This window comes from Danio aesculapii, chromosome 23 (assembly GCF_903798145.1).
Source record: "Danio aesculapii chromosome 23, fDanAes4.1, whole genome shotgun sequence".
Taxonomy (NCBI): domain Eukaryota; kingdom Metazoa; phylum Chordata; class Actinopteri; order Cypriniformes; family Danionidae; genus Danio; species Danio aesculapii.
The window spans coordinates 41746663-41771719 of record NC_079457.1 but is presented as its reverse complement, the minus strand read 5'-3'; the positions used below and the strand labels follow the sequence as shown (position 1 = coordinate 41771719).

General features: G+C 35.2%; 1 protein-coding gene and 1 pseudogene across 1 annotated transcript in view; one reads left to right on the top strand and one right to left on the bottom strand.

Moving 5' to 3' along the window:
• The window catches only part of lamb2l (laminin, beta 2-like), a 79636-nt gene that overhangs the window by 38891 nt on the left and 15688 nt on the right, over positions 1 to 25057 (top strand). The window contains exons 4-25 of the mRNA XM_056448767.1: positions 2475 to 2610; positions 3464 to 3537; positions 3667 to 3855; positions 3967 to 4030; positions 4759 to 4961; positions 5082 to 5202; positions 7661 to 7849; positions 7939 to 8118; positions 8495 to 8607; positions 11191 to 11270; positions 11543 to 11699; positions 14583 to 14717; positions 14811 to 14972; positions 16162 to 16283; positions 18019 to 18139; positions 18305 to 18497; positions 20957 to 21100; positions 21254 to 21485; positions 22363 to 22526; positions 22601 to 22825; positions 22911 to 23125; positions 24805 to 24901. Coding sequence (XP_056304742.1) covers positions 2475 to 2610; positions 3464 to 3537; positions 3667 to 3855; positions 3967 to 4030; positions 4759 to 4961; positions 5082 to 5202; positions 7661 to 7849; positions 7939 to 8118; positions 8495 to 8607; positions 11191 to 11270; positions 11543 to 11699; positions 14583 to 14717; positions 14811 to 14972; positions 16162 to 16283; positions 18019 to 18139; positions 18305 to 18497; positions 20957 to 21100; positions 21254 to 21485; positions 22363 to 22526; positions 22601 to 22825; positions 22911 to 23125; positions 24805 to 24901 — 3316 coding nt within the window. The remainder of the gene's footprint in view (positions 1 to 2474; positions 2611 to 3463; positions 3538 to 3666; positions 3856 to 3966; positions 4031 to 4758; positions 4962 to 5081; positions 5203 to 7660; positions 7850 to 7938; positions 8119 to 8494; positions 8608 to 11190; positions 11271 to 11542; positions 11700 to 14582; positions 14718 to 14810; positions 14973 to 16161; positions 16284 to 18018; positions 18140 to 18304; positions 18498 to 20956; positions 21101 to 21253; positions 21486 to 22362; positions 22527 to 22600; positions 22826 to 22910; positions 23126 to 24804; positions 24902 to 25057) is intronic.
• Positions 7230 to 7344, bottom strand: LOC130217871 (U4 spliceosomal RNA; annotated as a pseudogene).

Sequence of the window (25057 nt, the reverse complement as noted above, 5' to 3'; positions counted from 1 at the left end):
ATAGCAACATTCTGGCATTTTACCCATACACACACGTACTCTTGCACATGTATTGCTCAGTGTGCCACACCTTTTTTACAGCAGTAAAATCTGCGGCCTAAGGCTTTCTGTTTGATACAGTGTTATTTATTTGTAAAAATCTCTTATTCATCTCTTACATCTACCTTTGTTTGCTTCCCTTCTTTTATACTGAAACACTGCACCTCCCTTTCCCTTCAGGTATCTATAAAGCACTCCTTTCTGCCCTCATAAAATGCATTTTCACTGACATTTTAATGTTCTGTGAATGTCTACTTAAAATCTGCTTTCAGGTTCTATGTATTTTGCCCCTCATTAAAGCAATTTGTGTGCATAAACCTGATAGAAACAGTTTAACTGCCTGGAGGCACCATACATCCTAGACTGAGACTGAGTCACACCCATTTTATCCTTAGCACAGGTGTTACCTGTCAGCTCTCTGTCAATTTATTTGTCAGTATGGTGTCTGCCATTCACCTAATTTTGTGGTGTGATCCATCCATCATTAGAGTCAGATGGAAAGGCTGTTTTTATTGGACTTTTCTGTGTCTGTTGTTATTTATGTATCTCAGAGACTTGAAATTTCGAGGGGTGTTAGTACTCATCTTGTCTACAATACCCAGGCTCACACAGATGGTGGTGCTACGACAGTCAAATGAACAAAATAGCTTTTTAAACTCTAATACACTTGTTGCAAGCTCAAGTATTTTCTTCCATAGCAATACTTGCTTGGTGGAGTTAGATCGAAAACCTAGAAAAAATGTTTGTGAATTATGTTGTTTTAAAAAATTAACTTTTTAAATATACTCCTAGAGTTTTTTTTGCCTAATTAGACCCAAACAAGTGCAGAAATATACTCTAAAGTCTGAATATTAGAGGAAACAGAGAGAAACATTCCATTTTGATTCACATTTGTGATATTATGGCAAATATACACAAGTTAAATCACTATAATTATTGAACAGAACCAGATTATCGTCACTAAACTTGAGGTGATTGGAAGAAAAATGTTTTTTCATTTGACTTGAAGCTTGGCATAAAGTGTCTTTGTACAACGTTTCACCCATATTTCAAGTGAAATTGCTGTGGGTCTCAAAAAACATGACCACCATCAGCCAATGAATTTGATATTGTAACTTGCTGCAAATTGCTCTGATTCTGTTTACTAGTTTAAACTGAACAGTTTTCAATCATTTAAACTGTAGATCTGTTGAAATATTTTACAAATAGTTACATTCAGAATAGATTTTAAAGTATTATTAGTTGTCTAAAAGTCACTAAATGGCCTAGGACCTCAATACATTACAGGTATGCTTACTGAATACAAACCTAACAGATCACTCAGATCTTTAGGATCATATAAACTAGAAATTCCAAGAGTTCAGTCAAAGCAGGGCGAATTTGCCTTCAGCTACTATATGCCCCCCGCTGCTGGAATCAGCTTTCAGAAATGATCAGATGTGCTCCAACATTAGGCACGCTCAAATCAAGACTTGTTTAGAAATCAAGACATCTGTTTAGCTGTGCTTTACTGAATGAGCACTTTGCTACGTCCGACAGATCGCACTATTATGTTTACTTTTTCACTTTTAAAAACTGTTTAACACATTTTAATTGTTTTTAATTAATTTTATTCTTTGCTGTTTTTTATTTTCTTATACTTGTTTCTTTTATTCCTGTTTATGTAAAGCACGTTGAATTACAATTGTGTATGAAATGTGCTATATAAATAAACTTGCCTTGCCTTGCCTAAAACTACAATTTAGTTCTAAAACAATGCCAATGGCAAATTATCAGAAACTTTCTTTCTTTTACTGAGCCCTGTTTCAGTTAACAAACTTACATAACATTCACAAAACTTTAAAGTCACTCTAGAGAAAATCACCTATTTTCTAGGGCCCCTGCATGGCATTCCTGAAGTTCATAATCCAGCTGATCGCTGCTAATCCTATTGTTAGCAGCTCACACTCAAAACTAGCCCAGTAAGCATATGTCTAGTGTGCGGCGGCCACAGTATCGTAAAAGGGCTGATTTCCATCTCCAGCAGTGCTTGAGAAGATCTGAAACAGATACTGAGAGTCTCTTGTTCATTGCTATGACCTTTCAAAGAGGTGCTGGAGAAATGCACGTGTCCCGCTCAGGTTTAGTCAAGCCACTGCTGGAGGTTTTGTTGCTCATGACAACAACTCAGATTAGACAAAATGCTCTGGCATTCGTCCACATTCACTCTCATGTTCTGACCTGAATGCAGGAGGCCCGTTCCCCTCTCTTCTCCTCCTCTTTCGCTTCCAGGTTGGCGTTGATCTTGCCCTCTCATTCTGAGGGAACATTTTGCTCAGGCTAATTTTTTGCCAGTGAATGGTGCCAGCAGACATGAGGTTTTAAGTTGTTACTAATGAAACTGTACATGAAAAAAAAGGTGTGGAGACTTATAAATCTTTTTTTGTCTCCTGCAGGATTCAGAAAAGTGCTTTATATGTCACTCTGAGAATCCGTATGATGCCTATTATCACAGAGACAGCCACAGGGTGGAGAACGTCATCTACCCGATGGACAGTACAGGGGAACTCACTTGGTGGCAGGCTGTAAATGGTGCGTTATAGAAAATCAAGTAAAGTTGGTCTATTTTGAAGGGAGATCATAAAAAGGATTATGCAAGTTTATTAATTAATTAATTAATTAGAAATTTGTGTTTTATAATACATTTCACTATATAAAACATTTCACTATATGATATAATACATTTCACTGTATAATATAATAATAATGTAATATATTAATATAAAATATATAACATATTTATATAAAATTTGTGTTTTTATAATACATTTCACTATATAATATAATACATTTCACTATATAATTTGTTTTTATATATATATTACTGGATAAAATGTAATGAACATGTTTTTTTATATATTTATTTATTTTTAAAATAATATATAACTATGTAATATAAATTTTTTTAATATTTTATTAAATATATTAATTAAATAATTAATATAAAAACATACATTTCACTATATGATATAATACATTTCACTGTATAATATAATAATAATGTAATATATTAATATAAAATATATAACATATTTATATAAAATTTGTGTTTTATAATACATAATGTGTTTTATAATACAAATATATAACATATTTATATAAAATTTGTGTTTTATAATACATTTCACTATATAATATAATACATTTCACTATATAATTTGTTTTTATATATATATTACTGGATAAAATGTAATGAACATGTTTTTTTATATATTTATTTATTTTTAAAATAATATATAACTATGTAATATAAAAATGTTATTTATTTGTAATGATAACATAATATAATTATTTAGTAATAATATTATGTTCTTAATGAATTCATAGAAGTTTTGTTTCTATGTGTGTTCAGCTGAATTCTCGACTTTGCATTGTTTGTGTTCAGGAGAGGAGAATGTCAGTGTCAGACTGAATCTTGAGGCTGAGTTCCACTTTACTCATCTCATCATGAAGTTTAAGGTGTGTATTTAAATGGACATAAAGAGTTTCAATTTATTTTTGATCAAACTTTTCTTTTTATCAAACTTACATGTATGAAAAGGAACTCAAACTTCCTTGCAGCCAAAGACTATGTTTTAATCTCCGCAGACATTTAGACCTGCTGCTATGATAATTGAGCGTTCCTCTGATTTTGGCCGTACATGGAGGATATACCGCTACTTTGCCTACAACTGCACCAAGACATTTCCCAGGGTTCCTGCACACTCGCTGCGGTTCATTGATGAAGTCATTTGTGAAGAGCGCTACTCTGATATTGAGCCATCCACTGATGGAGAGGTCAGTGTATTTCAATATGCGTGTGTTTCAGTCTGCATTTTACTGTTACTTTTGAATAAAGCATTACCATTCAGTTCTACACGCACTGTGTGATTGCATTCTTCTTTTTAGGTCATCTACAAAGTGCTTGATCCTGCAATCCATGTCAAAGATCCATATAGTCTGGACATTCAGGGTTAGTATAATAACAACACAGTGTAACTTTTACAGTTTTTATCACTTTTACCAACTTGTAATTGCAAGTTATTTATTATTATTATTATTATTATTATTATTATTATTATTATTATTATTATTATTATTATTATTATTATTATTATTATTATTATTATTATTTTAATGCTTGGTTCTGATGGGTCATGTGCAACATTTCATTTCATTGTAACATTTCTGATAGTTCATGCATCCATGATTATTTATGTGATTTAGGGCTCACAAAATGTCAAAACCCCAGGTAGCCCTTCGGACAGGCACTCCTCAGTTTTTGGTGGCCCATTAATACATTTAAGTAGCCTGAAGAGAGATTATTTACTACATAAAAAGAAGTACATACACAGTAACTAAATAAAAAAGTTATAATACTATTAATTATAGGCAACATATACTGTATATATATATATTTTTATAAATAATGTTTTATTTACATTTTTTTAAACAGACAAAAATCAACCAGAAAATTTTTTAGGTAAGGCCAGCCATAGAAATTAGCATGTTTGTTTTGGTTCTTTCAAATATCAACATTCTTTGGCTAAATTTTCTTGCTGAACCAAATCTGTTTGTTTTTTTTTTAATTTCCAGTAGAAAAGTGTTCATCTTGTTTCCTGTTTACAGCAGTCCTACTGTTTACAGCACTCTCCAAGTAAAGTAACTGTCACTCACAGTGCATTATCAATCTCTTTTCAGATTTGTTGCGGATCACTAACCTACGGATAAACTTCACTAAATTACACACTCTGGGTGACAACCTGCTTGACCGGCGTCCTGACGTGCTGCAGAAGTATTACTATGCACTGTATGAGCTGGTTGTGCGCGGGAGCTGCTTCTGCTATGGCCACGCATCAGAGTGTGCACCAGTACCTGGAGTGACCACTAGAGATTCAGGCATGGTAGGTATCAGTCAAAATAAGCCAATGATTTCAGATAACAAGTTCAATAGTGTACCTCTAGTGATGCAACTTGAATGATGCTTTTTATTTCATGTATTCCATTATTTTAATTCATGGCAGATTCATGGACGTTGTGTTTGTAAGCACAACACTGTGGGATTAAACTGTGAGCGCTGCAGAGATTTTTATCATGATGCACCCTGGAGGCCTGCGGAAACGGATAATGCACACACCTGCAGGGGTAAGATACACATGTACTAGTTCAAGAACATATGTTTTGCTTATACAAATGGGAAAAAATATTCTTAGGGCCAGATTTACGAAACAAGGCTTATAGCTGAATTCATTTAAAAACTCTAATATAGTGCATTTGATGAAATATATATTGCATTTGATGAAAACAGTGAACAAAAATGGAAGATTTTCCTTTATAGTTTTTAAATGTTTCATATAGAGAAGTCAACCCTGAAGTCTGTTCACATGGATTTGTGTAAAGGACCACAAAAAGCTGTATTATGCATTCCAGGCCAGTAGATGGCGATATCATTTTGTGAAGAGGCATTACGTGCCTGTGCATATATGGTCCTGTAGTCCATAGCTGCGTTCAAAACCGCATACACCCATACTACATAGGACGCTAAAATCAGTATGCGAGCCGAGTAGTATGTCCGAATTTATAGAATTCGAAAATCAGTATGCGAGCAGTACCTGTACTACTTCCGGCGAGAATCTGAAGTGTGCATTCCATGCACGCTGCGCTATCCCATGATGCCCCATGAGAGAATTCATGAATGGGAGTGAAGCGATGCAACTGACGCAGGTAGGTCACGTGACCATGACAAAATGGCGGATGTAGTACGTTCGAGTTCGATTCTTACTGCTTACATAAATACTGTATAGAATTTATTTTCTAACTAACGATTAGTACGTTTAAATTCAAATGCAGTACTTAGTGAGTAGCAGGCGGTTTTGGACGCAGCCCATCAGTACTATTCAGCATGCAAATAGACTAAACCAGGTGTGTCCAAACTCGGTCCTGGAGGGCAGGTGTCCTGCACAGTTTAGCTCCAACTTCCTTTAACACACCTGCCTGAATGCTTCTAGTACACCTAGAAAGAGCTTGATTAGCTGGTTCAGGAGTGTTTAATTCCCCAGGACAGAGTTTGGACACCCCTGGACTAAACACATAACAGGGTGTCCGCGGGGTCTTAAAAAGTCTTAAAATGTCTTACATTTCAAAAACTAAATTTTAGGTTAAAGGATTTTAAACAGTTTTAATTTTCATCTGTCCAAGTAGCCAATTGAGCCGACATCCATCCAATAACCAACAATCCAACAATTTTTAATATTTAAGAGATACAATTTACAGTAGCTGTTCGGCATTTTTTACAGCAGTTTCTCCAAATTAAATTCCCTAATCAGGAAAAGAAAGCTAAAAACAATTACACAATTCCTCATGATGATAACAGAGCAACATATCAGTTTACATGATATATTATACTCAATTTGGACCAAAAGCCAACAAATGTATATTTTTGATTATTTATGTCATTGTCTCCATGTACTTTTAACTATGTTAAACTTGTGATTAAAATAAAAGAAATATTATGTTGAAAAAAAGTCTATACAACTAAAGTTTTCTTAATTGATGCATTAAAATATGTTGCTGGGGTAGTGTAGGGCTGCAGTAGGTAGTGCTGTCGCCTCACAGCAAGAAGGTCGCTGGTTCGAGGCTCGGCTGGGTCAGTTGGGTTTTCTGTTTGCAGTTTGCATGTTCTCCCTGCGTTCGTGTGGGTTTCCTCCGGGTGCTCCGGTTTCCCCCACAGTCCAAAGACATGTGGTACAGGTGGATTGGGTTGGCTAAACTGTCCGTAGTGTATATGTGTGTGAATAAGTGTGTATGTGTTTCCCAATGATGGGTTGCAGCTGGAAGGGCATCCGCTGCATGAAACAAATGCTGGATAAGTTGGCGGTTCATTCCGCTGTGGCGACCCCAGATTAATAAAGGGCTGAAAAGAAAATGAATGAATGAATAAAAATATGTTGCTAAGAAATAATAACATTTGAATATTTATTTATTTTTTATTGTTTTTAGTGGCAACCGACCAGGCCATTAGAAATAATCATTAGTGTTTAGACCTGAATAAAATTTAAGTCATAACATTTTGAAAAAGGTCTTAAAAGTCTTAAATTTTTTATTTTATTTTATTTATTTATTTATTTATTTATACAGGGACAATATACAACATGACATGTTGTGCCAGAGTTAGCTATAAAGCTAATTTACATCTGCAGTCCCTGGGCAGGAAGTTGTAACAAATTTACAACCAGCAATGATCACGCCTCGGATAGACCTCATAGGCGATATTGCCTCTGCGAGACTTGACTAAATAAGACTTGACTAAACCTGCAGAAACCCTGCATAAACAAAGACTCATTTTTGTAGTTTACACAGACAACAATGTTAATGTTTCAAAAAAATTGCATTTTGAAGCCATTTTTAGATGGGATGCTTACAAAATGCTGTTGCTGTATAAACAAAATGCTCACATGTGTTATGAAATTAATGCAAAAATAACTGTCCATGCCTTTTTATCTCTTCATTTTCACTGCATTACATCCTTACAGCTGTTGTTTTCATACCAAATGAGAGTAAATAAGCTGACACATCCATTTTATAATTTCTGACATTTTTCCAGAATGTAACTGTAATGGTCACTCCAACCAGTGTCATTTTGACATGGCGGTGTATTTGGCGACGGGGAACGTCAGTGGTGGCGTGTGTAACAACTGTCTTCACAACACCATGGGCCGCAACTGTGAGAGCTGTAAACCTTTCTACTACCAGGATCCGGCGAGAGACATCAGAGACCCGGCAGCATGTGTCCGTAAGTTGTTCAAGATCATTTGCAGAAAAATTTCTCTTCGTAAATGGCTTTCTCCTGCCTGTTGTTGATGTTGTTTTATTTGTGTCCAGCCTGTGACTGTGACCCGGTGGGCTCAGTGGAGGGAGGAGTGTGTGACGGTCATACAGATCTGGATTTGGGAATGATTGGTGGTCAGTGTCGCTGTAAGCAGAATGTCAGAGGTCAACGCTGTGACTATTGTAAAGAGGGACATTATGGTCTCAGCCTTGATGACCCACTAGGATGTCAGCGTAAGTTACTGCATGTGTGAAGTTCAGTGGTTTTTGATATAATGACTGGTTTGTTTAGTAACTGTTGTCTTTCTGCTCAAACCAGTATGGTAATTCTTCTCTTACTTCTGGCATAAACAAGACCACAGACTTGCAGCTTATTGAATATTTTCCATTTTTTAAACATTGATTATAAACCATGTTGATGGTTGTGCATGAAAGCCCAATTAGATCAGCAGTTTCTGAAATATTCAGACCAACCTCTGTGGCACCAACCACCTTGACAATTTCAAAGTCAATCAAATCTCCATTGTAGTGGCTGCCATGGGGTTTGATAATTGCATTAATGAGCAAATTTTCTTGTTACATTTATTCTGTGTATGTGTGTTGTTTGCAGCTTGTAACTGTGACCCTCGTGGCATCACTACACTGGGGGTGCCGTGTGATCAGATCAGTGGGGACTGCTCTTGCAAAAGATACGTAACAGGACGCTACTGCAACCAGTGCCTGGTATGAGTGTCTCACTTTCCTTCTATTTACTTAAAGATGACATCGGGATGCCCATTTTACACAAGTAGAAATGATTCTTTAGGGTCTTAATGAAAAGTATAGAACTTACTTTGGTTAAATTTCTCAACGGCAGTGTAAATAAACATATCTGAAATGCCTCAGTTCACAGCAACCCATTTTTATTCATGTCTCTTTAAATGATAATGAGCTGTTGCCCACCCTATGAATCTCTATAAGCGGATCATAAATGAATGGTAGCCATCCATTTTTGACTTAGCAAATAAAATGCAGCACACACAATGCATAAGAAGGCCTCAAGATTCAGATGACTTTTGTTTGACTGACATGATGGAGTATTTGCAATTGTTTCCACATTATAATGACAAAATCTGAGATAGCTCTGAAGTATCTTGTGCATATATTCATTCATTCGATCATTTTCTTTTTAGCTTAGTCCCTTTATCAACCGCCAACTTATCCAGCATATGTTTTACGTAGCGGATGCCCTTCCAGCTGCAACCCCACACTGGGAAACACCCATACATACTCTTTCACACACATACACTACGGCCAATTTAGCTTATTCAATACACCTATAGCGCATGTCTTTACTCATGCACAGGGAGAACTTGCAAACTCCACACAGAAATGCCAACTGACCCAGCCGAGGCTCAAACCAGCGTCCTTCTTGCTGTAAGGCGATCATTCTACCCACTGCGCCACTGTGACACCCCGTGCATTTATTATCACTTATAATTTTCCATTGCTTGACATTGCAGCCAGCCATTATCAGTAAAAAATGTATTCAAACAAACATCTATACTTATGTAATCCACTAGTCCTACACCACCCACTGGCTCCAATCAATTCTTTGCAAGGGATGCTCTAACGCAGTGGTCCTCAACCTTTTTATCACTGCGGACCGGTCAACACTTGTGTGATTTCTAGAAAAGACGGAATATGGGAACGGCCACTAAAAGGCCGCCATCATTTGGGATCTCCAGCAGTTGATCTTCTTGCACAAACATGGTGGATTCACCTGATTTGTTGACAAATGGGTTGCGGATCCATTCCTTGGCAGTTTATGGGACCTTAACTGGGCCTTTTCCCCTTAGCAAAGAAACTTTCCAAAGATGTCTGTTTTTTACTCATTTTGCTGCTTGTGGGTTAAATTTGGGCGCTCAAGTGACAGAGATGTAACCAAGAGAATACGGTCATTTTTCAAAATAAAAGACTTTTCAAAATAAAAGATTGTTCAGACTCAGATAATAAATTAAAAGGAAACTAAATAATGATTTCTTGTGTGGACTGGTACCAATTGATCCACGGACCGGTACCGGTCCGCAGCCTGGTAGTTTAGGACTACTGCTCTAACAAGTAGGCTACAGAATGCTGCCTCTAGTGTCTGTCGCAAAGCACCATTTGAGATCACAGGATCTAGCTTTACCTGCGCAGCACTTCACTAGCTGGCCTCTGTTACACTTATAAAAAATGACAATGCTAGATTTAACAAAATGCAGAAAAAAGAAAAGCACCATTGTTTGCCGCTTTGTTCTGTTTACAAAAAAAGGTGTGGGAGGAGGGCAGGGTCTATATTTTGCTTGGAGGCGGGCACATTAAAAGAACCAGCTAGTTACATCACAACAGTCACAACATTAGGCACATACCAGGGCTGAGCCTGGATGGGAGATCACATGGAAAAATAGGTTGTTGTTGTAAGTGGTGTTAGTGAGGCCAGCAGGTGGCACTCAACCTGTGGTCTGTGTGACTTCTAATGCCCAAATTAAGTGAAAGCGACAGTATACTGTCAGTGAGCGGCGTCTTTTGGATGAGACGTTAAACTGAGGTCCTGACTCTATGTGGTCATTAAAAATCCCATGTCACTTCTCGTAAAGCAGTAGTCTCAAACTCAATTCCTAGAGGGCTGCAGGTCTGCATAGTTTAGCTCCAGCCACCTCCAACACACACCTGCTTAATAGTCTCTAGCAGTCTTGAACACCTTGATTAACTGGATCAGCTGTGTTTGATTAGGGTTGGAACAAAACTGTGCAGATCTGCGGCCCTCCAGGAATCAAGTTTGAGCCTTGGTGTCTTGGCCAAATTCCCTCCATTGGCCCTTACCATCATGGCCTCCCAATCATCCCCATCCACCGAATTGGCTCTATCACTGTCTCTCCACTCCACCAATAGCTGGTGTGTGGTGAGCGCACTGGCGCCGTTGTCCTGTGGCTGCCGTCACGTCATCCAAGTGGATGCTGCACACTGGTGGTGGTGTGGAGAGATGCCCCTCATGATTGTGAATCGCTTTGGGTGTATGGCCATACACAATAAATGCGCTGTATAAATACACATTACTTACTTTCATAGTGTATTTACACTCAGATATTTTATAACAAACTGGCTATTTTTTTTCTTTTCAACTTTTCTCAACTAGAAGACACAATAGAAACTTCTAAATAAAAACATAAAAATTTAAATTTTACCCGATGTCACCTTTAAACCATAACCATAACACTTTAAAAAAAATTGATACTGAAAACTCAACCTCCACAAAAACATGCGTGTATTTTTGTTTGTGTATAGCCTGAATATTGGGGACTAAGTCATGATCTGGCTGGTTGCAGGCCCTGCAACTGTGACTTTGGTGGAGCAACAAGCAGCAGGTGAGTCCCTTACTGAATGACAATTATTGCATTTAAATGAACACATTTACACCAATTAACAAACTGTCTGGTGTCCGGGTGTAGATTTACTAAAATAAGATTACTATAAATAATTAGCAGTACAAAAAACATAAAATTCAAGATTTATGTGTTTTTGATAGTGAAATACTATGCTTTACACTGTTTTGCTGTTGCGAGTTTTACTGAAATCACATATCCTTGCTTAAAACCTTTAGTTTGAATATCTAAATTGTATTATCTTTCACATTTAGATGCATGATGGACAGCGGTCAGTGTGACTGCCGGCCTCATCTGATTGGTCGACAGTGTTCTGAAGTGCAGCCTGCGTTTTTCTGTGCTTCTCTGGATTATTACAAGTATGAAGCAGAGGCAGCTATAGGCCGCTCTCCTGAAGATCTCACACTTCCAGTGAGTAATGCTGAAATGTACAAAGATCAAATTTCTAAAGTCCACCAGCACCTGATACTGCCATTTTAGCGACATATTTTTTCCTCTTGGCAGCCTAAACTGTGCAGGGTTCATGTCATATTATCAGGGTACGGCTATAAATCTTCCTGATGTTATGAATAGGTATCTGTTCCTCTCTTGCGGATGATGCTGGTATCAGGGGCTGGGGAAACAAGATCTGACACAAAGATCGAGAGAGTACTATGTGTGTGTCTGTGAAAGAATTCTCAGATTATTTGGTTCACTTCAGCCCATAACACCCTGTGGAATAATTAAACATTGATGTAATGTGTTTAATGTTAAACCATCTCCATTTGCATTCATGCGAGTTGGACCCTCAGGCACCTTCACTTCCACAAACCCAAAAAAACTTACACCATCATATCTTCTAAGTCCCACTGGGATTCAGTGACATCTTTGGTTTAAATAGAGTGGAAAAAAGGGTCTTCAATTTAAATGGCTTTACATGAGTATTCACATTTAATTAATTTGAGTGTTCTTTCTCAGTCAGATAGTACTACGTACACAAACAAACGTGCATACAGTGGCTTTATGAACTGCAGAATGTGTCATGGTTTCACAGCTGAAGTGACCCAGAATAAGATCTGAGAGCAGAAGAGATGCCAGCCTGTCAGGGAGAATTATGAATGGCCACCACACATATAAACACACACCAGCTCCGTCTGGTTCACACCATCCCTCACTCTCTCTGAATTAATTGTTCCATAGCTTAGAGTTTGTAAGATTTTTAAAGAATGAGCAGTCTCTTATACTCACCTCTGCAAAATATAGTAATAACACAGTAAACTGTAATATAAATGAATGAAATGTAAATGTTTAATATTAAATGTTTTAAAATATTTTAAAATATAATTTCTATTATTTATTCCTGGGATCACTCAAACGGTCACCCAGTCATCAGTGTTACGTGATCTTTCAGAAATCAATGTAATATACCATCAATCTAACATTTATTAATGTAGTCAGTGTTGAATGCAGTAATTATTTACAGTTTGATTTAGCACGATATATACTGCATATCACTGTGCAAATTATACATTGACTGTTGGGAGGTCTTATGTTAGTTTATGTAATATAAACTAATGTATATAAGCTAACTACTTCAATGAAGTATCCTACAGTGTATTACTTACTTAGTACTCGTAGTAGTAAATAAAGTCATTGTCTAATAATTACAGGGTTTTTTGACGCATAAATTAACACATGATTTCACTGTAAAAACAGCTGGGTTTCACACAATTCCTTTAAGCTGTCCCAACACAAACCAATAAAGTTAACCTACGGTAATTGTTTTTACAAATTTAAGTGGTCTGAACATAAAACAAAAAGTTGTGCAAAAAACTCCTCAAGAGTTGCGATGTTTCAGCTTATATTAAATAAGTTGCTTAAACAACTTAAGCAGCGAAAATTCTTTTTTGAGTTCTGAAGAAGGTCAAAACAAGATGTGTGTTATGGTCAGCCAATTACTAAGATACAGTTTGCTCTGATATAAATAATAATATTAATAATTAAAATAATAGATAATATAAATAAACATTTGATCACCCTGGAAACTGGCAGAGAGCACAGATAGATGCAGAAAGTGTTCACAAAATATAACCAGTAGAAAACCAGTGTAAATATATATTAAAATATTATTTACTGTCATCATGGCAAAGATAAAATAAATCAGTTATTAGAAATGAGTTATTAAAACTATTATGTTTAGAAATGTGTTGAAAAAAATCTCTCCATTAAACAGAAATTGGGGAGAAAAATAAACAAGGGGGCTAAATATATACAGTATATATATATATATATATATATATATATATATATATATATATATATATATATATATATATATATATATATATATATATATATATATATATATATATATATATATATATATACACAGTTGAAGTCAGAATTGTTAGCCCCCTTGAATTATTAGCGCCCCTGTTTCCTTGCTCTGTTAAACATAATTTGGAAAATATTTAAAAAAATATAAAAAGTTTCAAAGGGGGTTTAATAATTCACATTTCAACTATATGGTAAATTATGGATAATTATATTGTTGTGGAGAAAGCCAGCCATTTACTCAATTTTCTTTTTGTAACCGAAGTGCATGTGTGATTTTTTCCATTTCATCAACTTATGCTATTATTTTGACCCATTCGTCTTTAGTTGGTGGGTCTTCTTTATACCATTTCTGGGTTATAGCTTTTTTACTTGTTGCCAATGATATCCTAAATAAATATCTATTCTCTTTTTCAAGTGTAATAGGAACATCTACTAGATAAAGTATATCGAATGATTTACTAATATGAAGATCAAAAATATCATTGATAGCGGAGTGTACAGTTTCCCAAAAACTATGAATTCCTGAGGACTGCCAGAACATATGCGCATGGTATGCCTTTTCTACCTCACAGTTCCTCCAACAAGGATGAGGGAAAAAATAGTCCTGCAACTGTAAATATCTAAATAGATCTTGGTTTTTCAGACCAAGCTTATCTTTTAAAGTTTGAAAGCATTCCATTCTGCCATCTTTTATAATTGTACAAAATTAAGAGATTCCTATCCAGCAGACACACAACATCATAAGACGTTAATATTAAGTTAGATTTATATCATGACGTCAGGTGACCAAAGTTCATTGTCTAGCCAGCGTCTAATACATGTATTGCTTATTTCAGTTTGCATCTTGCAGTTATCACAATTTTAGTACAATTTTGTATTATTAATGTGTGTGCATTCTGATGGGTATTGGAACAAAATATATTACCTAGTTTAATATAAAATGCTAAATATTAAGATCAGCATTGTATCTTTGTTTAGGGCAGCCCAAGGCCTCAGGCTGAGACTGACTGTGTGCAGCATCTAAACAACCAGCTGAGAAGACACCGCCGTCACAGACATATTGCTCAACAGCAGAGGGCAGCTCTGAGACGCATCCGACAGCTGCAGCAAACGGTGAGCTTCCCCTTCACAAAACAATATTAGCTGCTCCATACCTCACACTACACTGCTGAATCTGGTTTAATATGAGTCTCTTTGGGTTTTCAGCCCAGCGTGAGCTCGGTGCAAAGAGAGAGACAGCCTGGTCAAATGGTCACCTGGACCGGGCGGGGCTTCGCTCGAGTTAAAGACGGTGCTGGTCTTGAGTTTGCCATCAGCAACATTCCTTATGCCATGGAGTATGACATTATGATCCGATATGAGCCAGAGGTTTGTAGTGCAAAGTATTTCTGAACATGTGGGTTATTAATTAAATATAAATAAACGGTATGTGCATATAAATCAAAGACGGGACGTAACAGTTTAGCGTCTAGATTCAATTACATGTCCAAAAAGGTTTTGTATAGATGTAATATATATATATATATCTATATATATATATATATATATATATATATATATATATATATATATATATATATATATATATATATATATATATATATATATATATATATATATATATATATATATATATTCATGTAAACAAATTACATGAAAATATCAGTATTACAGTATATTATCTAATATACAATATATTATATTATATTACATATATTATGTATAATTTGTACAGATAAATTATAAAAAAAATATTATTTAGCAGTACACATTGTAATATTAAAATAAAAATAAATTTAAAGCTCTATTACACTTTTAATATTATGTTTAATAGTAAAATATATTGGTATAAATGTGTTATAATAACTATAATGCTATTAAATTACTTCTAGCAAGACAGAAGGAACCTTGGTTTCTCAAAAAAAAGATGGTTAAGAGGATGAATCATAATGATGATTTTGAGTTATTTTAATGATGATTTTTTTTAGATTATTTTAAATTATTTTAAGTCATTTAGCCATTTGAAATTTGCAACCCACCAAACGGGACCAGGCTGAAAATTACTATCTTGGCTCTGCCAAAACAAAGAGAAAAAATTAATTAAAATAATAAATAGCAGGTAGATAAATAGTACCAGCTTAGTCCAACTATAAACCTATGAACAATGTCCCAAAACCCAAATACAGCACCAATATAATCTGGGTTATAGTCCTTAATTATTGTCCATATAATAAAACCAAATAATACATTCTTTTATCATTTATTTATCCCCATGCCATCCTAAACCCTAGACGTTTTCTTCTATGGATGAAAAAGAAGAAAACATTATATGTACAAAAAAATACAAGAGATGTCAGTGGGAACCAAAACATTGGCCACCAACATCTTCATTTTTCACTTTCTGCAGCAGAAAGAAATTATTTTAAGTTTTTGGCAATCTGAGGGTGAGAAATTGATGACCAATTTCCTTTAAAATATATCCCAAATCTAATCTGTGGTTAAAAATACTATTAATTATTTATACTCACATTGTCTTTCATTTTTCTTTTTATCTCAGTCCACAGAGGACTGGGAGGCTTTAGTAAGCGTCACATCCGTGAATTTACCCATAAGCCTCCGCTGTGGCAACATGCTGCCCACAGAGCAGTTGTATACAGTCCCAATGCCCCACAACGTGAGGTAATTCATTGTTTTATGTCTGTGTGTGTCCGTGTTTACCTGTTTTTGAATGCAAATACTGTACACATGTATTTTTCTACAAGTACTTTGTGCATAGTTTACAGGTCTGGGATAGACTTGTGTACTATTGTATATTACGAACTGTTTAAATCTCGCATAGCCCACCCTCACTTCAGGAGAAATGTACTTCCATTACAGTTGTTTTGATGATTTTCCTGCATGGCTGAGTTCTTGGGTGCCATTGTAATCTGACTCTAATCTGATTTCTGGCCTCATCCCAAAGCTCAGGGAATGCAGGAGCAAATTAGACTCTGTTAGAAGCTTCATATCCTCTGGGAGAATTAAAAAAGTAAGATGAGAAAGTAAAAGAAATGAGACAGGGAGGCAGGTTAGTTCAGGAAGTTCAATCTGGGTTTGTTGATAGTCTAAGTCTTTGGATGGGGAAATAAAACCCTGGCTGGAGATCAGACTTCACAGACTTTATCAGGCTAGTGTCTAAATACGGGAAACTAAATAAGGGTGGCAAGCGGGTCTCTGGTGCTGTTAATGTGGGAGAAGGAGGCAGCTGTATGTACAGATTTTAGGATGAGTTTATTGAGAATATTGAGATTTATTGAGAGTTTATTGATAAAGATAAAAGTCCTATCTTGTATAGTACATGTTTAGTACATCAGAAATATGGTTTCAAGATTGTATTTCATTATTTATAATTTGTAGATTTCAATGTTTATTTAATTTTATTATTTTTTTGAAATAGTTATTTTCTTTTTTAATAAGGAGGCATCAGAAGTGATACATTAATTATATATGCTAATATATATATATATATATATATATATATATATATATATATATATATATATATATATATATATATATATATAATTGTTTTGTAAATATTTTTTCTAATCAAAATGATAAAATATAGGTTGGTTTTTTTCAACAGTGCATTAAAGAAACACTCCATTGTGGGTAAAATAGACTTTTACAGCTCCCCTAGAGTTAAGCAGTTGAATTTTACCATTGTTGAATTCCATTCATCTGATCCCCAGGTCTAGCAGGAGCCCTTTTAGCTTAGCTTAGCATAAACCATTGAATCAGATTAGACCATTAGCATCTCGCAATATTTATTACAATTTTCATATCTAAAGCTTGACTCTTCAGTAGTTACAGCATGTACTAAAGAAAATGAAAAATTCCTATTTTTTAAGTCGATATGACTAGAAATTATACTCTCAATCCAGCATAATTAAGGGAGCACAATGATATTACGCATCGCTGTTTCCTAGTTACCTAGCTGGGGACTATTTTCAGGCTCTGCATGATATCATTGCACCTGCTGCAGGCATGGTGTGTCAGCAAAGTTGCTTAATTATTATTACGACCTCTTGAACCAAGATGATATTTTTAAACAAGATGCTAATAGTCTAATCTGATTCAATGATTTATGCTAGGCTATGCTAAACGTGCTCCCGCCAGACATAAAGATCGATTCAAGAATAGATTCAAAAATGGCTGAACTCTAAGTGACTTGTTAAATGAGCCTATTTTCTAAAAAACTGGAGCGTTCTTTTAAAGTCAGATGTAAATTATTTTCCAGACAATATGATAAATGCTTGTTTGTCTTGCTAATTTAATTTTGTAATATATTGTAGAGTCAAGTGAACAAAATAACTGCATCATAGGGCATTTCTGAATATTTTTAGTAATGTTATGACACATTGTGTATGACAAGGTACATTAAAATGCCAAAGCCCTTCTGCTTCGAGCCAAACAACCGCTATGTGGTGTCCATTCGGTTCCAGCGCCACGCCGTGTCTCACCGCCATCTCACAGCCTTCATCCTGATAGACTCAGTAAGAATCCTCTTTTTTACCATAATCAGTCAGTTATAAACATTTTGTTCAATGCTTACACCATACCAGAACAGTTAACATGAGCACTGCCACCTGCTGGTGTAATTACATAGATGAATAGACTTCTGTTTATCTAGTAATGACTCTTTGTGTTTTTCCTTACAGCTTGTGCTGATTCCCAGATATGAAGAGCTTTCTGGATTTCAGGGTGATGAAGGTGCAGATGAGCGTCGCCGTCAGGAGATGGAGTCGTACATGTGTTTGGAGTCCTTCATAACTATGCCAATGCCTGCGCTGGCTGAGCTGTGCACTTCTCTGATCTGCAGCATCTCTGCTATCATGCACAATGGTGCACTGGGTGAGTCACGACCGCTCTTGATGATTACACGGTGGTAACGTTTTCCAACAAAACACATCCTCATCTGAAATATTTAGAAGCATATAAAGAACTTAAAGATCACATAAAGACATAGTTCTTCCAAAAATAAAAATGTTCTCACCATATATTCACAAGAGGTTCTAAATCTGAATTTCTGTTTTGCACACAAAACACACTGATTAATTGGATTTACAAATTTTTTAAAGTAAGTGGTTGCAAACAATTTATATTGGCTGAATTTAAACAAAACATTAATTTAATTTGTTTGTTTAAATTCAGCTTATATTATCACGTGTGAAATAAGAGTACAGAGATGGATCCAAATGCAAGTGAGATATTTAATGGTAACAGTGAAAATAAGCCAACAGGGCTACAAAAAGAGGGTGAGGACACTGGAACTCTGGGTCAGGAACAGAGGGACGAAACGAATACCAGCAGTCACTCTTCTAGTCCTGAGCACAACACAGATAAACATAAGCAAACACAACAAACTGACATAGAGACATAGAAACGTAGCCCAGATATAGGCTCAGTAATGAACCTCAGCTGGTGATCAATCAAACAGCTGAGTGCCGTCATAACACGTGACCAAACAAATACACGTGGAAAAACAAACAACACAAACCCATGTGACAAAACAGATACTCCGGAAAGCGCACAAACCTGCAACCGTGACATATATAAATTGTTTGCAGCCACTTACTTTAAATTTAGTAAATCCAATGAATCATTTTTTTCAGTACAGGATATTCTAAAGAATAATGGAAAAAAGCAGCAATCGATACCCATTGTAGGAGCACCAACATTTTTCGAAATATCTTCTTTTGTGGTCAAGAGAAGAAAGAAACTCAACAGGTTTGGATCAAGTGAAGGATGGGTAAACGATAACAGATTCTTCTTTTTTGGATGAGCTACTCCTCTAATAAAGGGATGCGAGGAGGCATTTACAAGCAAAATGATTTGATTTATTTGAAAAAAAAAAATTGCAATTTATATTTACAGTCAAAGTCAGAATTATTAGCCCCCCCTGAATTATCAGCCCCTCTTTTTATTTTTTTCCCAATTTCTGTTTAACGGGGAGAAGATTTTTTTTCAACACATTTCTAAACACAATAGTTTTAATTACTCATTTCTAATAACTGATTTCTTTTACCTTTGCCATGATGACAGTAATTAATATTTTACTAGATATTTTTCAAGGCACTTCTATACAGCTTAAAGTGACATTTAAAGGCTTCACTAGGTTAATTAGGTTAACTAGGCAGGTTAGGGTAATTAGGGAAGTTATTGTATTACGATGGTTCGTTCTGTAGACAATCGAAAAAATATAGCTCAAAGGGGCTAATAATTTTGACCTTAAAATGGTTTATAAAAAATTAAAAACTGCTTTTATTCTAGCCGAAATAAAACAAATAAGACTTTCTCCAGAAGACAAAATATTATCAGACATCCTGTGAAACTTTCATTGCTCTGTTTGCATTTGGGGAATATTTAAAAAAGAAAAATATTTCAAAGGGGGGCTAATAATTCTGACTTCAACTGTACAGTATATACGTATATACCTGTAACTGAAACAAGTCTGGCAACGGAGTTAAGGATCCACATGCAGCTTTATTTAACAGAATGGTCAGGCAGGCAATGTTCAACAGGTAAAAACTGAGGCATATAGATAATAGAAAGAGCATGATCAAAAGCAGGCAAGAGATTGGTGCAGGATAATCAAAACTCTGGTCAAAACACTGAAAGGCTAGACAGGAAATTACGCTTTGAAATGCTTACAGAAAAAAGACTCAGCAACGTGTGTGTGTGTTTGAGAGGTGAATATATAGTCCAGATAATCAATCCATAATGAATTACCAGCTGTGTGTGTGGGTCAGTTTCCAGATGACTGTCAGATGTGACAAGAGTAATTGGAGCAATGACTTCTGAGATTTGTTGTTCATATAGTGGCAGAGTTGTAGTCTGGGTGATAATGCATGTTTTCTAGCAATCTGCAAATGTTAGATCGCTGGTGATCATGACAATATATACAAATATTAACCCTGGGAATTGTTATTTAAAAAAAAAAATAGCAATGTTGTCCAATGACTTGCCTAATGAAACTAACTTGCTTAGTTAACCTAATTAAGTTAATTACTAAACTAAATTAAACTAAAACTAAAACTAATTACTAGTTAAGCCTTTAAATTGCATTTTTTAAGCTGAAGAATAATATAATACAAAATAAGTCAAATGTTTTGTACTGTTATCATGGCAAAGACAAAATAAAGGAGTTATTAGAAATTCATTTTTAAAACTATTATGTTTAAAAATTGTGCTTGAAATTTTTCTCTCTTCTCTTTAGTTATACATCACTTTGGAAATTTTTGAAAAAGAGTTTCACAGGAGGGCTAATAATCCTCAAATTTGCTAATAATTTGATCTGTGTGTTTCTGCAGGGTGTCAGTGTGACCCTCAGGGTTCATTAAGTGCAGAGTGTGACAGAGTCGGGGGTCAGTGTCACTGTAAACCCAACGTGATTGGCCGTAAATGTGATCAGTGTGCACCAGGGACATATGGATTCGGCCCCTATGGCTGCACTGGTGGGTTTCCTTTTATTGTCAAAGATAATACACATTTTATTTGATATTTCAATTAATATATGCTGATTATGCAAAAATATGTATATGTTCAACAAATATTTTTCTAAAAATGAATTGAATCACACATTTCATTGTCTTTCTTCTTTCTGACAGTATGTGACTGTCACTCGCAGGGCTCTGTCGGGCATCAGTGTGATCCTGTGACAGGACAGTGTATGTGTCGACATGGGGCGATTGGCCGCCAGTGCTCAGACTGCCAGCCGGGGCAGTGGGGATTTCCTAACTGTAGGCAATGCCAGTGTAACAGCCATGCGGAGAGCTGCGATCCTGAAAGCGGGGCCTGCTATGACTGCAGAGACAACACTGCTGGACAACTGTGCGAGAGGTGAGAGACAGGTCACTGACCACATCTGCGGGACTAGTAATGTGGCCAAATACATTTGAGTCACTGATTTGAGTCACAACAATGCATGCTTTGTAAAGGAGGATGAGTTAAATGCGATTTATCAAGTATGGAAGCAAGTCAAATACCAAAGCTTAATTAGATAGAGGTGGGAGTCTTTTGGATAGCGCGCAATTTAATTCATATCAATTCTTGAGGTCACAATTTGATTAAAGATTCGTTGTCTTCTTTTAATTTGATTTTGATTTGATGTTTTCTTATAATTATTGTTTATTGTTTCCTTTTCCATTCGACTGTGATGAGAGACTCAGATATTGAAGAAAAAACCCTACTACATCAAACCTTAATATTATTTATTTATTTATTAGTTTGTTTTTCAATATAGTGTGTACAATATTTACAGTATATGTATTTCAATCTTCAGTAGAGTGAAGAAATGAATATTTTGGAAAATAATTATACTTTTTAATCACAAAAAATGACAGAAATCATTCTACTGACCATTTGTCATTGTATGCAATTGTCAAATGTAAATGTAATGTAAATGTCATTGTCTGGGAAAAAAGACTAAATGATATTTAGTTTATTTTATAAACGGAAAAAATGTTACCACACCTTTATAGAATAAAACAAATACTTACATTTTATTCATTACCTAATAAATCCAGTATTGTGAAAAAAAACAAATAATACAAAACATTTATATTTAAACTATATATTGTTTTATGAATAAAAAATGAATAGTATAATACTGATAAGAATTTTAACACAGCAAGACAAAGTGTTAAAGTAATTTGAGATTAATTAGAAATCAGTTTTAATTGCAGTGATATTGATAACTCTTTCGTGTTTTCCTAAGGTGTGTGAATGGTTATTATGGCAACCCAGCACTGGGTTCTGGTGAGCACTGTCGCCCCTGTCCGTGTCCAGGACACCCTGACAGCGGACACTCCAACGGTGCCTCCTGTGAAGTAGACTACGCCTCCAACCAGATCCTCTGCCAGTGTGGGCAAGGCTACGCTGGTAAAACACAGTCACTAAACCAAAAACTTTCACAATTCTTATGAAGCAGCTTAACTCACAGTGTTTTCTTTCAGGTCCTCGCTGTGATCACTGCGCCCCTGGTTATTATGGTGACCCAGAGCACCCTGGTGGATCGTGCCGGCCATGTCAGTGCAATGGGAACATTGACCCTCAGGACCCAGAGTCCTGTGACCCTCGAACCGGACAGTGCCTCAGGTGTCTGTATAACACAGATGGAGACTCTTGCTCAGAGTGTAAACTGGGTTATTATGGAAATGCACTCATTCAGGACTGTAGGCGTAAGTACAGTGCTTCTAAAACAACAATGTTTTTAAATGAACTCATGCATTTATATTTAACTCTGCTCTCTGTTTCACCCTACAGGCTGTACTTGTGTAACTGCAGGCACTTTGTCAAACTACTGCACTGATGGAGTGTGCCAATGTGATAAACAGACAGGACAGTGCCCCTGCAAGCAAAACATCATTGGACATAACTGTGACCAGTGCGCCACCAATCACTGGAATTTCGGCTCTGACTGTGGGTGTGAACCCTGTGGATGTGTCCAACCTAATGCCCTCAGCACCCACTGCAACATGGTAGGACCTGTGCTAATCATGCTCTTTTTTTAAAAGACCTGGTAAAATGGCAGCATAAAATCTTACAGCAATCAACAAACATGAATCAAATTTCAGTGTCAGATGAGTCATTTTTGTGGGAAATGCAAAAAAGGTAATCTTATTTTTATTTGATGGCAAAAATCATAAGAATATTAAGTAAAGATCATCTTACATGTACATTTTCTAAATATCAAAATTTATGTTTTTTTTTTTTACACTTTTAAGCACTTAATTTTGGACAATTTTAAAGTAAATTTTCTCAATATTTAGATTTTTTGACCTTCAGACCTTTAAATAGTTGTATTTTGGCCAAATATTATCATATCACAGCAAACCATATTCACATGGAAAGCAAATCATTTTTCCAATATTTGATCCTTATGAAAATGGTTTTGTGGTCCAGGGCCACAAATGTGATTAAATATTTTATTTTACAGCTGTTTTCAAATAATTTTAATGCTACCAGGTGTTACAAAACTTGAAATAATAAGAAGGACATGCTATTTACTAAATTAATTAGTTGGGTTTTATATTATCATTAAGGCGAAGGCTAATAGAAAGAAAATAGATTTTATTATGTAATACTATTGTACTGTAGTATCATGTTTACTATTGGCATGTTTATTGTTTTATAGTATAGAAAGCTGGAAAAGCAACCCAACATGTGATCGATGTGGACTAGAGCCAGCATCATAGGCTCATGTTTTGAAGCTGCCCAAAAATATCATCTCACTGGGAAAATATTTATCTAACATTCTCAAGAATATGTCATAAGCCGATAGATCCAGATCCCCTTATTGCAGTTCTAGACATTACTGATTCTGAGATAGAAAAGCAGTACAGAACAAAATATAGTTCCATTTGTCAGTCTACTAGCATGGAGGTTAATATTATTAAACTGGAAACAGAATGCTGCTCCTACATATATACATCTAATGAGGGAAGTAATGAAACATTTGCTATCGGAGAAAATCAGATTCTCCCTAAAAAAGAAAGAAGACAATTCTAAAATCTTGAATGATTTCATAGATTATTTTAAAGACATAAATTCCACAGCAAATTTAAATTGAAGAGGATCAGACTAACTTAGATTAAAACTGAAGATCAATATTTTGTTTCTATTTTATTAATTTTTTTGTATTTTCTTTTCTTTTTATTATTATTGACTATTTGTCAACTATTATTATTATTGTTTGTATATGGTATCTTTTATTGTCAATTGTTGTGTAAATGTTTGTAGGTCGAAATTTGTAAGTCATTGTATTTAAATGTAAAAAAAACAATAAAGAAATTTTTATATATTGTTTTTCATCAAATAAATGCAGTTTTGGTGAGAAAAGAGACATTTCGAAATTATTTAAGCAAAAATAACAGTTGTACTGGACATTTTAGATTTAAAATAAGTTAATATATTAATATATTATATATTGTATTAAGTTAATATATACTGAATTCTGTTTATTATGGCGTGATTAATGTTTTCCTAAAGATCAAAATTTGTTTATTGAAATGTATGTAGTTTATTTATTGAATTTATTAATTTATTTAAACTTTTTTATATTTATTTGTATTTATTTTATTTATTTGTTTTGCAGTTACTTACAATATACTGTTAATCTCTGCTCTGCTTCTTTTTCTGTCTATCTTCATATGTGCAGTTCAGCGGCCAGTGTCACTGTCAGCCAGGTTTTGGGGGACGACAGTGCAATGAGTGTGAGGCGTTCCACTGGGGTGATCCTAGAGTGCAATGTGAAGGTAAATATTGCACAAACACATCTACAGTTGAAGTCAAAATTAATAACCCCCCTGAATTATTAGCCCCCCTGTTTATTTTTCCCCCAATTTCTGTTTAATGGAGAGAAAAAAAATGTCAACACATTTCTAAACATAATAGTTTTATTAACTCATTTC